Source organism: Garra rufa, chromosome 3, assembly GCF_049309525.1.
Source record: "Garra rufa chromosome 3, GarRuf1.0, whole genome shotgun sequence".
Classification (NCBI taxonomy): domain Eukaryota; kingdom Metazoa; phylum Chordata; class Actinopteri; order Cypriniformes; family Cyprinidae; genus Garra; species Garra rufa.
The window spans coordinates 50,239,180-50,254,175 of NC_133363.1; the positions used below are offsets into that span (position 1 = coordinate 50,239,180).

General features: G+C 39.9%; 2 protein-coding genes across 2 annotated transcripts in view; both read right to left on the minus strand.

Moving 5' to 3' along the window:
* LOC141332155 (dynein axonemal heavy chain 2-like) overlaps positions 1-14,996 on the minus strand; it is a 326,684-nt gene that overhangs the window by 49,276 nt on the left and 262,412 nt on the right. The window contains exons 58-63 of the mRNA XM_073837257.1: positions 6,046-6,178; positions 3,593-3,732; positions 3,231-3,441; positions 1,562-1,678; positions 1,288-1,429; positions 829-998 (exon numbers count right to left, since the gene is read on the minus strand). Of these exons, the coding sequence (XP_073693358.1) occupies positions 829-998; positions 1,288-1,429; positions 1,562-1,678; positions 3,231-3,441; positions 3,593-3,732; positions 6,046-6,178 (913 nt within the window). The remainder of the gene's footprint in view (positions 1-828; positions 999-1,287; positions 1,430-1,561; positions 1,679-3,230; positions 3,442-3,592; positions 3,733-6,045; positions 6,179-14,996) is intronic.
* The window catches only part of LOC141332466 (dynein axonemal heavy chain 2-like), an 86,497-nt gene continuing 82,637 nt past the window's right edge, over positions 11,137-14,996 (minus strand). The window contains exon 37 of the mRNA XM_073837601.1: positions 11,137-11,404. Coding sequence (XP_073693702.1) covers positions 11,137-11,404 — 268 coding nt within the window. The remainder of the gene's footprint in view (positions 11,405-14,996) is intronic.

Here is a 14,996-nt window from a genome sequence, read left to right on the forward strand (position 1 = left end):
ATATGTATTTTAATATGTAATTTATTCCTGTGATACAAAGCTAAATTTCCAGCATCATTAATCATTAATCATTAATCAGTGTCACTTTTTCAGTGTAAATTTTTTTTTTTAATTGAGATATTACATTATAAATAAGCTTTCCATTGATGTATGGTTTATTAGAATATTCGACCGAGATACAACTATTTAAAAATCAGGAATCTGAGGGTGCAAATTATCCAAATGAAGTCCTTAGCAATGGATATTATTAATCAAAAATTTCGTTTTTGATATTTTTACAGTAGGAAATTTACAAAATATCTTCATGGAGCATCATCTTTACTTAATATCCTAATGATTTTAATGGCATAAAACAATCTATTTTTGGCTATTGCTACACATATATCCATGCTTCTTAAGACTGGTTTTAAGGTCCAGGGTCAAATATATGTTTTGTTCTGATTTTGTCTATTTGGAATTGATTGGATGGCTGTCATTTTCTAATTAATGCGATCTGATGTAAGTGACAAGTTGCTGGAGTGAAGAATTTATTGCCCAGTCACTGCGCTGATGCACACATCATTAGAGACAAGATATCACTGTGAGGGGGATTTATAATGAACACTAAAATATTACATAAAAAATAAGATACACAATAAGAATTGTCAAATTTAGACTTCATGGTGACTTTGAAGGGCTTTGAATAAACTATTGGTACCTATGGTTATGTGGTTCAAATGATTTTTTTTTAGTTTTTGAACTTTGGAATTTTTCTTTTTTTTTTATAACAAGGGCAGCAAAACAGCATTCTGGTGTCGTAACTGTTGTAATTGTTCATGATTACCATACCTCCATGGCCCTGACCCACATGCAGAGGGACTTTGCAGCAAGCGAGACCCGTCCGATGATCTCAGGCTGGAAGTCGGGCTGCGTGCAGTACTGTCCAATGGTCTTCAGCACACGGTCGGAGATGTTGTCCTTATCAAAATTCACCAACTGCTTAATGAAGTTGCCCTCTCCTAAAACAAATGGCTTGAATTCAGCCTCAGGCAAGCACATATTTCATTTTTTTTTCTCTGCAATCTGTTCTGTGGTTATGCTTTCTACCGCATTGTGCTGACCTTTTTAAATATATCCTGGCATGCTAATGAATCACCCAACCCTCCCCTTTCTCTGTTCGGCTCATGTGATTTTGGTTATACAGTAGTCTGGTATAGATTTCATGCCTGAGCCAGTGCCTGAATCCATGTGTGACATCAGTGTGATGGAGTGATTTAATAAAGATCTGGAACTTTCTCTTTCTCGTACCCAGTTGTCTCTTGGCCTCTGCCCAAGTTGGATCACATCCTCTGAGGATCATAACTGCCTGCATGACGGTTTCCACAAGAGCTGGAGGTCTGCCATAAGACTTGATCTCTGTCATATCTTTCTTATTCAGCGACTCCAGAGCCTGAAGACAGTCCAACAAGATTACCAGAGTTTTTTCATGTGCTGATGAAAACATTATGTATCACTTATTCAGTGCACACTGTAGCTGTATGATGTCGTATTGAAAGTAATAGTCGCATGAATGCAAAATGACCTTCATGGCTTCCTCTAGGGCAGGAAGTGCTTCATCTAGGTCTCTCTGAGCGTTCTCAGCCATGGCCTTACACTTGATTTCTTCTGCTTCTATTTTCTCACTGTGAGCACCCACCGCCTACACAAAGACACACATTAAGAAACACACCAATCTTAGAAGGTTATAAATATTCCAAGAATCAATGCAAAAAACAACACATATATACGCACACAGACACATATCATTTCACCAAACAAATATCAATATGCAATAACAAAAAAAGAGGATTGCTGATATCCAGCCATATTCACAATGTTCAATAAATAGTATGTATTTTAAATATACAGTGGTGTGAAAAAGTGTTGGCCCCCTTCCTGATTTTTAATTTTTTTGCATGTTTGTCACACTTTTAATGTTTCAGATCATCAAACAAATTTAAACATTAATCAAAGATAACACAAGTAAACACAACATGCAGTTTTTAAATGAAAAATCCAAACCCACATGGCCCTGTCACAAAAGGTCACAAAAGACCCCACATCTAACGAACTGCCTCACTTAAGGTCAGTGTTCATGACTCCACCATAAGATAGAGACTGGGCAAAAATGGCCTGCATGGCAGAGTTCCAAGACAAAAAACGCTACTGAGCAAAAAGAACATAAAGGCTCGTCTCAGTTTTGCCAGAATAAATCTTGATAATCCCCAAGACTTTTGGGAAAATACTCTGTGGACTGACGAGACAAAAGTTTAACTTTTTGGAAGGTGTGTCCCATTACATCTGGCATAAAAGTAACAGCATTTCAGAAAAAGAACATCATACCAACAGCAAAATATGGTGGTGGTAGTGTGATGGTCTGGGGCTGTTTGCTTCTGGACCTGGAAGACTTGCTGTGATAAATGGAACCAAGAATTCTGCTGTCTACCAAAAAATCCTGAAGGACAATGTCCGGCCATCTGTGCGTGACTTTAAGCTGAAGCAAACTTGGGTTCTGCAGCAGGACAATGATCCAAAACACACCAGCAAATCCACCTCTGAATGGCTGAAGAAAAACAAAATGAAGACTTTGGAGTGGCCTAGTCAAAGTCCTGACCTGAATCAAGATGAGCGGGCCAAAATTCCTGCACAGCGCTGTAACAGACTCATTGCAAGTTATCGCAAGCGCTTGATTGCAGTTGTTGCTGCTAATGGTGGCCCAACCAGTTATTAAGTTTCACACAGGGCCATGTGGGTTTGTAATTTGTTTTCTCTGCATGTTGTTCACTTTTGTTATCTTTGATTAATATTTAAATTAGTTTGATGATCTGAAACATTAAAGTGTGACAAACAAGTAAAAAATAAAAAATCAGGAAGGGGGACAACACTTTTTCACACCACTGTATATATTCTATTACATTTTATAATAGAATAGAATAAAAGTCTTTTGTGCTTAATATTACATGGTTAACTTGTTTGAAAATCGTCATCTTTTGGTTTGTGTCAAAAAAAAAAAGAGGAGTTCCTTTTACAATGAAGTCATGATTATGTAATATTTAAAATAATTCAAGGTTAATTTTCCACAAAAATAACTATATCACAATGTATAATGTTACCATGACAAGTTGTAATTATTCATACCATAATATAAGAGTTTGGTCATACCTTTCACCCCTAATAAAGAGCCTCAACATTAGACAGACTGACACACGCACCTTCTGCTGTTCATCTGCCTCTCTTTTCTGCTGCACAATGACAACCAGATATTCCTCACACTGTTTTTGGAACTCAGCCACTTTCTTCTTGGCCTCCTCCAGCTCTACAGACATGGCCTCCACCTTACTGCGTGTGTCGTCGATCTTAAACAAGCCATTCCTCAACTTAGACACCTGCTCTCCGAGCTCACCACGCTTTTCAGACAGCAACCTGAGAAAAAAAGAGAATGTTTTAGAATAAATACTTAGAGTTACCATTAACAGACAACAATAAAATGGAAACAGGAAATCTTTTAAATCTTCATAGCAGCTACAAAACGTACAACAGGAAAGATAAATTGACAAAAATGTTTGATTCCTACTTCTTGTATCCAGAAACCAGCTCCAGGTAGTTGGTGGGTGTGACGTAATTGTGTCTCTTCAGTTCTACTTTCATCCTGTGAGAGAACTGGGCCACAGACTGGTGCACGGTCACAAAGATACTTGCAACTTTAGTCTGGATCTGTGAAGCCACCAGAGAAACGACAAGATGTGGCAGCCTTGGTTTTTAAAACAAACCTTGCACAAGGTCACAACAGAAGTATGATAAACCCAAACTAATTCCTAGAACAACCTAAAGCAAAACTAGGCTTGAACTCACTCAACAGTATAAACAACAGTGTCTCAATGGAGAACCTCAAGTTAACCTGATTTGTAGTTCAAAAACAGTGAGCAAAAAGAAGCAAGGTTTGTATGACATCTCTCTCAAAGGAAACAAAAGATCCACACAGAGATGAAGGATGAGAGAGTCAGAGACTCCTGATGAATCTCGACACTTGAAATTCAATTAAACTATGATTCAATAACAGCTACTGAGAGATGAAGTACCTCAAAAAGACTACAAATTAAAGCCCAGGGGTGAGTGTCACTGATTTTATTGGACTTGTAGAGTGTCTGAAAGGAATATTCTAAGTTGAAAGTTACTCGACAAATTTAAAGGTGCACTCAGTAATTTGTGCCTCTTTAAACTATAGTTCATAGTTACACTATAGTTCAGATATTTCAAGAAGTATCTTATGCTCACCAAAGATGCATTTATTTGATTAAAAATATTGTATACAAAACAGAAATATTGTTCAATATTGTTGCAATTTAAAATAACTGTTTTCTATTTCTACATATTAAAATTTATTTATGCCTGTAATGGCAAAGCTGAATTTTCACCATTACTCCAGTCTTCAGTATCACATGATATTTCAGAAATCATTCTTACATGCAGATTTGGTGCACAAGGAACATTTATTATTATTATTATTATTATCATCAATGTTGAAAACAGATGTACTGCTCAATGTTTTTGTGGAAAACTGTGGTATGATTTTTTCAGGAATTATTGATGAATAGAAAGTTCAAAAGAACAGGCTTTATTAAAATTTAATAGAATAAAACAGTTTTTTAAATAAATAAATAAACATTTACTGTATGGAAGCCCGTTTCCGCCACTGCACAAAAAATAAAAAAAGGAAATTTCAACTTTCAATCTCACAATTTTGACTTTTCCTCGCAATTGCGAATTTACATGTCAGAATTTGTGATTCTTAATTCTGAGAAATAAAGTCAGAATTGTGAGATATAAAATTTAAAATTCTGACTTTTTTCTCAGAATTACGAATTGTGAGATAAACGCAAAGAACATATCAGTCTTTTTTCCCCTCAAAATTCCACCTTTTCACTCGCAATTGCAAGTTTATATCTCATAATTCTCAGAAATGTGAGAAAAAAATATAATTTTTTTATAATTTATAATTTACAACTGTGAGTTTATATTATACAATTCTGAGAAAAAAAACAGAATAAGAAGTTTATATCTTGCAATTCTGACTTCATTTCTTAGATTTGTAAGTTTATATCTCACAATTCAGACTTTATAACTTGCAATTTCGAGTATACAGTAGTCAACATTCGAAGTGGATCAAAGCCTTTCATCAAATTTGTCCTAAAACCAAAAAGAATACCCATTCTTATCTTAGGACAACTTTTGATTAACTTTTTTGATCCACTTCGAATGTTGACTACTGTATATCTCACAGTCTGAGAAAAAAAAGTCTGATTTGTGACAGAAGTCGTTATAACATTTAAAAAAATTTTATTCAGTGGTGAAAACACTGAATAAAGTGAGCTTCCATAATACTATCACGTTCGATGTACAAGATAATGACCTTGGTTATACTGGCTGTTGTTTTTATTAATATTATTATTTATTTTTATTATTATTATATATATTTTTTTAATTTTACATTTTTGTAGTTATAAGGTAACCCATAATATTTCATATATGTGACCCTGGACCACAAAACCAGTCTTAAGTCGCTGGGGTATATTTGTAGGAATAGCTAAAAATACATTGTATGGGTCAAAATTATTGATTTTTCTTTAAGTAATTAAGTAAAGATCATGTTCCATGAAGATTTTTTGTAAAATTTCTACTGTAAACATATCAAAATGTAATTTTTGATTAGTAATATGCATTGTTAAGAACTTAATTTGGACAACTTTAAAGGTGATTTTCTCAGTATTTTGATTTTTTTGCACCCTCAGATTCCAGATTTTCAAATAGATGTATCTCGGCCAAATATTGTCCTATCCTAACAAACCATGCATCAATAGAAAGCTTATTTATTGAGCTGTGTGTTTTACAAAACTGAGTGTATACATCTCAGTTTTGTAAAATTTAGCCTTATGACTGGTTTTGTGGTCCAGGGTCACATATTTGTGTGTGATACACTGACAGCATTTGTAAATCAATCGTTTGATTGTCTTTATGTTGATGTCTCACCCCATCCTCGCTCCCTAGAGAAAGTCCATCCAAGCATCTTTCTGCTACTTCCAACAGAGCATCCCGTGGCCATTCAGAGAACCAGTCTATCGTTGTGCAGTTCACAAGGGCTGGGTACTGTCGAATACGGTTCCTAAACAAATAAACACACACAAGCAAACATAGCCATAAACCGTCTATTATGTAGACAGTTCAAGATGGTTTGCATTGATTTGTCACAAACACTAATATCACCCACCAGTCCAATCATGCTTATTAAAGTCAGACCACTGCCAGACCAATCAGAGTGAGCAGTTAGATGATTTGGGCTGTCATATTTAATGAGTCAGGGGCCTAAGGGTCACATTACGCACAACCGCCTCCTTCATGTGACGGCAGATGCAAATGAGTGATTAACGAGAACATTTCCCATGCATGGTTCTATAGTGCTGCAAGTGTGACAGGCATAATTACAAAGCAAGAATGTTTTTGCCAGCCGGCGTCTGGGGGCCAGTGAGCAATGTACTGCGTCTACTTATCGCCGTCTCTCATTTAACCTAATATTTACCTGCATTATAGATCTTCCTTGTTATTTTCATTGTCATTTATTATCAATATTGATTTGGCACATTATAACTATGGTCTGCAGCTAAGCTGCTACTGCTCTGGCAATACAAACGCACTGTTGTTCGTCATGCCAATAAAGCCCCGGAAGCTGAAACTTACTGAGACACAGCAAGCTAAAGACGGAAAAGTAAACAGAAAAAAAGAAATGGGAAGCCAAATTTACTATTTTTTATGAAGGCACTTGCAAATTTATGACAGCACACGCTAAAGAGATTGTAGATGGAGGACAGAGCTTTGTCTTCCTGATGTGTGTGAAATGACAGTGGCATAGAGGTTTACTCCCGTCGTTTCCTCTAATTTCACACAGTTGTATCTCTCATCCACTTTGACTCGCACACTGAGTCGGTTGATTCATAAGCAGCTATACTGTGCGCGGGTCTGTTCGGTTAAACCGTATATTGCCATTCACTGTGAATCAAGCCTGCAGAGAGAGATCTTAAGCCATGAGAAGCCACAGGATGGATCTCAATGCTAGCATGGTAATCAAGGCTGACTCACTATTTGAGCATGTTAGATTATAAGCAGTCGGCATGCATGTGTGCTGTATTACAGTGAGCTATTGAATCCACACACATGGGATTTTGTGGAGACTGAATGCTGAAGTGGTGGTGGGTTACAGTCATGCCTTTGCATTTGATATCCAAACTAGTACAGTATTACTTTGCCTGCCACACTATGAAGGACACTGATTGCATTTTCACGTTGTCTTTATCTACAGTCCTTTATGTTCATTCTTAAAACCAATTGCCACAGTGCTTAAAGGGATAGTCCACCCAAAAAGGAAAATTCTGTCATTAGATGAGAAGTTCACTTCCAGAACAAAAATGTAGATAATTTACTCCCCCCCTTGTCATCCAAATGTATGTCTCTCTTTCTTTAGTCATAAAGAAATTGTTTTTTGAAAATAAACATTTTAGAATTACTGTGGTGCCCCCGAGTTTGAACTTTCAAAATGCAGATTAAATGCAGCTTCAAAGGGTTCTAAATGATCCCAGCCGAGAAAGAAGGGTCTTATCTAGCAATTGGTTATTTTCTAAAAAATATGGACAATTTATATACTTTTTAACCTCAAATGCTCATCTTGTCTATCTCTGTCTCAACTCTGTGTATTTCAGTTCTGTTTCATTCCTACTGACCGCCAGAGGCAGTATGAATACTTTGGATTATCGCAGCGCCTGCCAGATAGGTCGAGAGATTATACCAACAAAGTCACGTAGTGACATATGCTGAGCTCTGGGGAATTATAAACCACAGTAACTCAGCACTCCGCCTCTTTCGCTTTCTCGCCTGATTGAGATAGGTCGTTCTTAGTTAAGTGATTCACGCTGTCAAGTGCAGCTTACAAGAGCCGCGAGATATCGTCCTCACAAGCTGTGTCAGCGCACTTCTATGCATTTTCAAAGGATTTGGAATTCTTCAGCAGCAGTTTTGGTGAGTTTTTTATTATTTTTCTGTTTGTTTTGTCGGTAACACCCTGTGTCTCTCGGTGCAATCCGGTGACTGGTGTTATCCGCGCCTATAAGTTAGCGGTCTACCGTTAACATAATCATTATATATTCCATTGTTTCGAGTGTTGTTGTTCCTTGAATTTTAGTTTATACACTGCCCTTGGTTCGATCCATCAGCCATTTAGTTATATATTTTTTCTCTTCACGAGTTTTTTGTTGACATTACCTGTCGGTTTTATCCGGAGGAATCGTTTTTTTTTCTTGAGCTTTCAGTCTAACTTAGTTGTGTGATTACCATCTCTCCGCTTGACCTTACGGTGCTATCCGAGGGTGTTAATAGTAAGAAGCTATGTCTATGGTTTTCCATTGACTTGTAAGCTGTGCCCTAATAGTCTTCTCCTGGACGACGACCATGAAATCTGCCCGTCGTGTTTGGGCGTTCAACATTTGAAAGAGGCTCTCACGGACCCGTGTCTGCACTGCAGTCTCTTACCCATGTCGGAACGACGGCTCCGTCTGGCTGAGTTAGATCATAATTCAGCAGTGAAACTCGGGCAGTTAGATGTAAACCCTCCGCGCTCCAAGAAACGCAGGGCGTCTGCTGCAGCCGGCGCTGCCCCCCTGTCTAAGAAGAGGGCCACATCGCAAAGTGACGAACATTTGCGTGTGGAGGAAAATTCACTTTCTAAGACGGTTTCTGTGCTTTCTTCAGAAATGGCTGAACTGAAACGCCTGCTTCATTCACTTCAACCTGTCACATGTGCTGCTCCTGTGAAGCCTACAAAGGAGGATGAGAATGTCCAAAATCAAGAAGCTGGGGAGGAATTTGATTCTCCTTGTTTTTCTGACTTGGATGTGCTCTCTACAAGTGCTTCGGATTCATTTTTTAATGATCATAGGGGTACTGTGGATGTTGTTGTGCAACCCTCACCTCAGGATGTTTTCACTGGTCATCCAACAGCAGAGGGGTCTAGTGAGGGGTCAGTTCAGTCATCTGGACAGATACAGTCTTCTTCTGACGATACTTTAGCTGTGCTCCGAATGGCAATTGCTCGTCTGGGACTCGATGAGTCACCTGCCCAATCTGCTCAAACCAACATTTTTTTCAGACAGCCCACGGCTGCGACTTCTTTTGAGCGGCGCTCAAAAATTGCTAGGATTCTAGCATCTATGCCTGAAGCTGATTCTATCGGGATGGGTCGTGCTCCAGAAATTCTTTCACTGTTAGAGAAGGGAGCCATAGAAAAAGTTCATCCCCTCGTTCAGGGAGACGGGTTCTATTCGACGTATTTTCTTGTTCCGAAAAAGGGCGGTGGGTTTCGCCCAATTCTCGATTTGAGGCATCTTAATTTGTTCCTGAAGGTCCTTCCTTTTCGAATGTTGCACACAGCTGACGTTCTTCGGTCTGTGGCAGCAGACGATTGGTTTGTGAGTGTCGACCTGAAAGATGCATGTACTTTCATGTACCAATTGCTGTTCATCACAGAAAGTTTCTGCGTTTCAGTTTCCAGAATCAAGCCTACCAGTACAAGGTTCTTCCTTTTGGCCTCTCTCTCGCTCCCCGCGTCTTCACAAGGTGTGTGAGCGCAGCTCTATCACCTCTTTGGATGAGAGGCATGTGTATTCTGCCTTATCTGGACGACTGGCTGCTTTGTGCCCCCACAAGACAGCAGGCCATGCAAGACTCCAAACTGCTTTTGAGGCATGTGCAGAAGTTGGGTTTTTCTGTGAACGAGAAAAAGAGTTGTCTCCTTCCAGCACAGACCACTACGTTCATAGGAATGACTCTGAATTCCTGCCTAATGTCTGCCTCCCTGTCTCAGGAACGGGTGACAAACATCCTGCAACTATTGGCTCACTTTCGGCCAGGTGTGTCTCTGCATTACCAGATGGTTCTGCGACTAATAGGGATGTTAATGGCTGCTACGGTGGTGATTCCCCTCGGTTTACTCCACCTCAGACCACTCCAGTTATGGAACAACAGCTTACAACTCAGTCCCACCCGACATCTCCATCGGCTGATAGTAATTTCTCACAGTTGCATACGTGCGTTGAGGCAGTGGAGACAGGTGGAGTTTCTGAAGGCAGGAGTGCCCCTGGGTGTGGTTCCCTCTCGACGGGAGTTAGTCACAACCGATGCTTCCCTCATAGGCTGGGGGCAACATGGAATCGGAGAGGTATTTGTGGACAATGGACACCTACACAGGCCAAAGAACATATCAATCTGCTGGAACTAAGTGCAGTGTTCATGGCTCTAAAGTATTTCTTGCCAGTCCTGGCAGGCCGCCATGTTCTTGTTCGGTCCGACAATACCTCAACAGTGTTCCATCTGAACCACCAGGGTGGCACAAGGTCCAGGAGGTCTCTACAGCTCAATCACGAGATTCTGACATGGTGCCAGCTGCGGCTCGCTTCACTGAGGGCAGCTCATATATCAGGAGCATGCAACCAGACAGCAGATGCTCTTTCCAGGGATTGGTTGGATCCAGGAGAATGGAGGCTTCATCCGGATGTAGTGCAGGAGATCTGGCTACGGTTTGGAAGGGCAGAAGTGGATCTTTTTGCTTCAGAGAAGACCACTCACTGTCGCTTATGGTTCGCAAAGACCGAAGTCTCCAGTCCCTTGGGCCAGGATGCACTGTCTCATGAATGGCCGAGCTGCCTACTGTATGCGTTTCCTCCAATCCCTCTGTTATGGGAGACATTACACAGGATCTCTCTGTGCAAGCACAGAGTGCTACTTGTGGCACCACAGTGGCCTGCCAGACTATGGTTTCCTCTGTTACTGAGACTTCTAACAGGCACTCCGTGGCAGCTTCCCCCCAGAAAGGACCTCCTCTCCCAGCTGGAGGCCAGAGTCTGGCACCCGGACCCAGCTCGTCTGCAGCTTTGGGTATGGCCATTGGGATAAATCCTTTTCTGGAGCATTGTGATCCTGCAGTTATTAACACTATCTCCAATGCTAGAGCTTTTTCCACACGGCAGATTTATGCTTCACGTTGGAAATTTTTCTCTGCATGGTGTGAGGAGCATGCGCTCAATCCTGCAACATGTGACATCCCGAATGTCCTGAGATTCCTTCAACATTTACTGGAAGAGGGTAGAGCGGCTTCCACATTGAAAGTGTATGTTGCTGCGATTTCTGCACATCATGTTCCAGTTGAGGGATCTTCTCTTGGATCTCACAAGCTTGTCTGCAGTTTTCTAAAGGGTGCACGCCGTCTAAAACCTGCTCGGAATCCTCATTTTCCGGTATGGGATCTACCACTCGTGCTTTCGTTACTTTGCTCATCCCAATTTGAGCCCTTGCAAAGCAGTGACATCAAATGGATATCCTTGAAAACAGTTTTTTTGTTGGCTGCTGCTTCTGCAAAACAAGTTGGTGAGTTGCATGCGCTCTCTGTTAGTGAGTTAGGGGCCATTCACATGTCGCGCCTAAAAACGCGTGGAAAACGCTAGGCGCGCTGCTTTCTTCCTTATCAACAAAGCGTTCGGGCGCTTGCGCTCCGGAAGCGTCTGCCGTTTCTAAGCAACCATCAGCTGCGCTCTAGCTCCAAGCCTATGCGTCTCCATGCATTGTTTCTTCTATTAGCGTCAAAATAATGGGGGCTTGACAAATCATAAAGTTCAGGAAATCCCTGGACCACAATGATGAGCTGCTCCTTCATGTTTCTGCTGAGGTTTCAATGTAACGTAAAAACGTGAAGAAGCTGATTGGTTGGTTCATGTCACGTGACCTGCGGTGCGCTTGCGGCATTCTGAAAAGTTGAGATGTTTTTATCTCGCTTCCATTATGTGCGCACAAGCCGCGCGTCTACATTTGAAATAACGAACTTGAGCGCGCAAAAGACGCTACATGTGAACGGCCCCTTATGCTTGCGTTGGTTTCCAGATAACTCCGGGGTGGTCTTATGGCCCAATCCTTCTTTTCTTCCAAAAGTCCTCCTTCCTCAGTTCATAAATCAGAACATTGAACTGGCTTCTTTTCAGACTACTTCAGGGTCTGATTCGAGTGCTCACCTTTTGTGTCCCGTTCGGGCCTTGAGGTGTTACGTAGACACTACTGCTCAGTTTAGACGTTCAGACCAGTTGTTTGTCTGTTACGGGGGTGTGAAGAAAGGTGCTCCAGTGTCTAAACAGAGATTGTCGAACTGGGTAGTAGAGACTACAGGTCCTTCTTAAAAAATTAGCATATTGTGATAAAGTTCATTATTTTCTGTAATGTACTGATAAACATTAGATTTTAATATATTTTAGATTCATTACACACATTTGAAAGTAGTTCTAGCCTTTTATTGTTTTAATATTGATGATTTTGGCATACAGCTCATGAAAACCCAAAATTCCTATCTCAAAAAATTAGCATATTTCATCCGACCAATAAAAGAAAAGTGTTTTTAATACAAAAAAAGTCAACCTTCAAATAATTATGTTCAGTTATGCACTCAATACTTGGTCGGGAATCCTTTTGCAGAAATGACTGCTTCAATGCGGCGTGGCATGGAGACAATCAGCCTGTGGCACTGCTGAGGTGTTATGGAGGCCCAGGATGCTTCGATAGCAGCCTTAAGCTCATCCAGAGTGTTGGGTCTTGCGTCTCTCAACTTTCTCTTCACAATATCCCACAGATTCTCTATGGGGTTCAGGTCAGGATAGTTGGCAGGCCAATTGAGCACAGTAATACCATGGTCAGTAAACCATGTGTTTTATCAAGGGCAGGGTCAATGCAGCTAGCTATCAGGAGATTTTGGAGCACTTCATGCTTCCATCTGCTGAAAAGCTTTATGGAGATGAAGATTTCATTTTTCAGCACGACCTGGCACCTGCTCACAGTGCCAAAACCACTGGTAAATGGTTTACTGACCATGGTATTACTGTGCTCAATTGGCCTGCCAACTCTCCTGACTTGAACCCCATAGAGAATCTGTGGGATATTGTGAAGAGAAAGTTGAGAGATGCAAGACCCAACACTCTGGATGAGCTTAAGGCCGCTATCGAAGCATCCTGGGCCTCCATAACACCTCAGCAGTGCCACAGGCTGATTGCCTCCATGCCACGCCGCATTGAAGCATTCATTTCTGCAAAAGGATTCCCGGCCAAGTATTGAGTGCATAACTGAACATAATTATTTGAAGGTTGACTTTTTTTGTATTAAAAACTCTTTTCTTTTATTGGTCGGATGAAATATGGTAATTTTTTGAGATAGGAATTTTGGGTTTTCATGAGCTGTATGCCAAAATCCTCAATATTAAAACAATAAAAGGCTAGAACTACTTTCAAATGTGTGTAATGAATCTAAAATATATGAAAGTCTAATGTTTATCAGTACATTACAGAAAATAATGAACTTTATCACAATATGCTAATTTTTGAGAAGGACCTGTATTATACTAGCTTACAAGACAGCAGGAAAACCATTGCCCTCAGGTTTAACTTGTCATTCCACTAGAGCCATCTCATCATCTTGGGCGGCTTTTAGAGGAGTTTCCTTGGCGGACATCTGCACTGCCGCTACATGGGTTTCTCCGTGCACGTTTGCCAGGTTTTATAAGGTTAACGTCGCTGCTCATCATGCCGTGTGCTCGGCGGTTCATCTGGAGCAGCCATAAATTTTGCATCATGTGGGTAGCATTCCTCATGACTATGTTGGTATGTGTCATCCAAAGTATTCATACTGCCTCTGGCGGTCAGTTGGAATGAAACAGAACGCTAGTTACGCATGTAACTGTAGTTCTGTGAATTCCGGATGACCACCAGAGTTCTTCGTCACTCGGAATGCGCGAGAAAGGCGTACCGAGGCGGAGTGCTGAGTTACTGTGGTTTATAATTCCCCAGAGCTCAGCATACGTCACTACGTGACTTTGTTGGTATAATCTCTCGACCTATCTGGCTGGCGCTGCGATAATCCAAAGTATTCATACTGCCTCTGGCGGTCATCCGGAATTCACAGAACCACAGTTACATGCGTAACTAGCGTTCATGACAGTTAGGGTATGTTGAAAAACTCCCATCTCATTTTCTTCTCCAACTTCAAAATCGCCCTACATCTTTGTTTTACCTTTTTTTGTAAAGGCGTTTGACCTTCTTTGCACGATTTCTTTATAAACACTGGGTCGGTACCTTTGCAGCAACGTAGAATGATTTTGAAGTTGGAGGAGAAAATGAGATGGGAGTTTTTCAACCTACCCTAACTGTCTTGAACCAGAGTAAACAGTTCACACAGAGCTAGACAAGATGAAAATTTGAGGTTTAAAAAGTATATAAATTGTCAAGAAAATAAACAATCGTTTCGCTAGATAAGACCCTGCATTTAAACTGCATTTTGGAAGTTCAAACATGGGGACACCATAGAAGTCCACTATATGGACAGAAATCCTCAAATCCTCAAAAAAAAAAAAAAAACTTTTTCTTTATGAATAAAGAAAGAAAGACATGAACTTCTTGGATGACAAGGGGGTGAGTAAATTATATTGTAAATTTATGCAATCATAGTGAATGTCACATTAAAAAACAGTAGCTGATCACATGCCTAATTAAATAAAATTATTAAATTAATTCAGTGTGAATATACAACAATAATAACGTTATTATTTAAATTATAAAATTAAATCAATAAAGAAATAAATTACTATTTTATAAATTACTACACTTGTACTGTAAAATAAAATATAAACAATATTAATAATATTTTTTTATAGAACAACAGTAAAATTAAGCAGCAATTTATTTCATTAGATATATGCAATTCTAATGAATTATACAGAACATTCACATCCCATACAATTTAATTGACAATGTTTGCAATTTATAAGCGATATAAATATTTTATTCCATTTGCACTGTTGTTTATTTCATTTCTTATTGTATGCAGCTTTGCAAATTCTTAGCAATATCAAT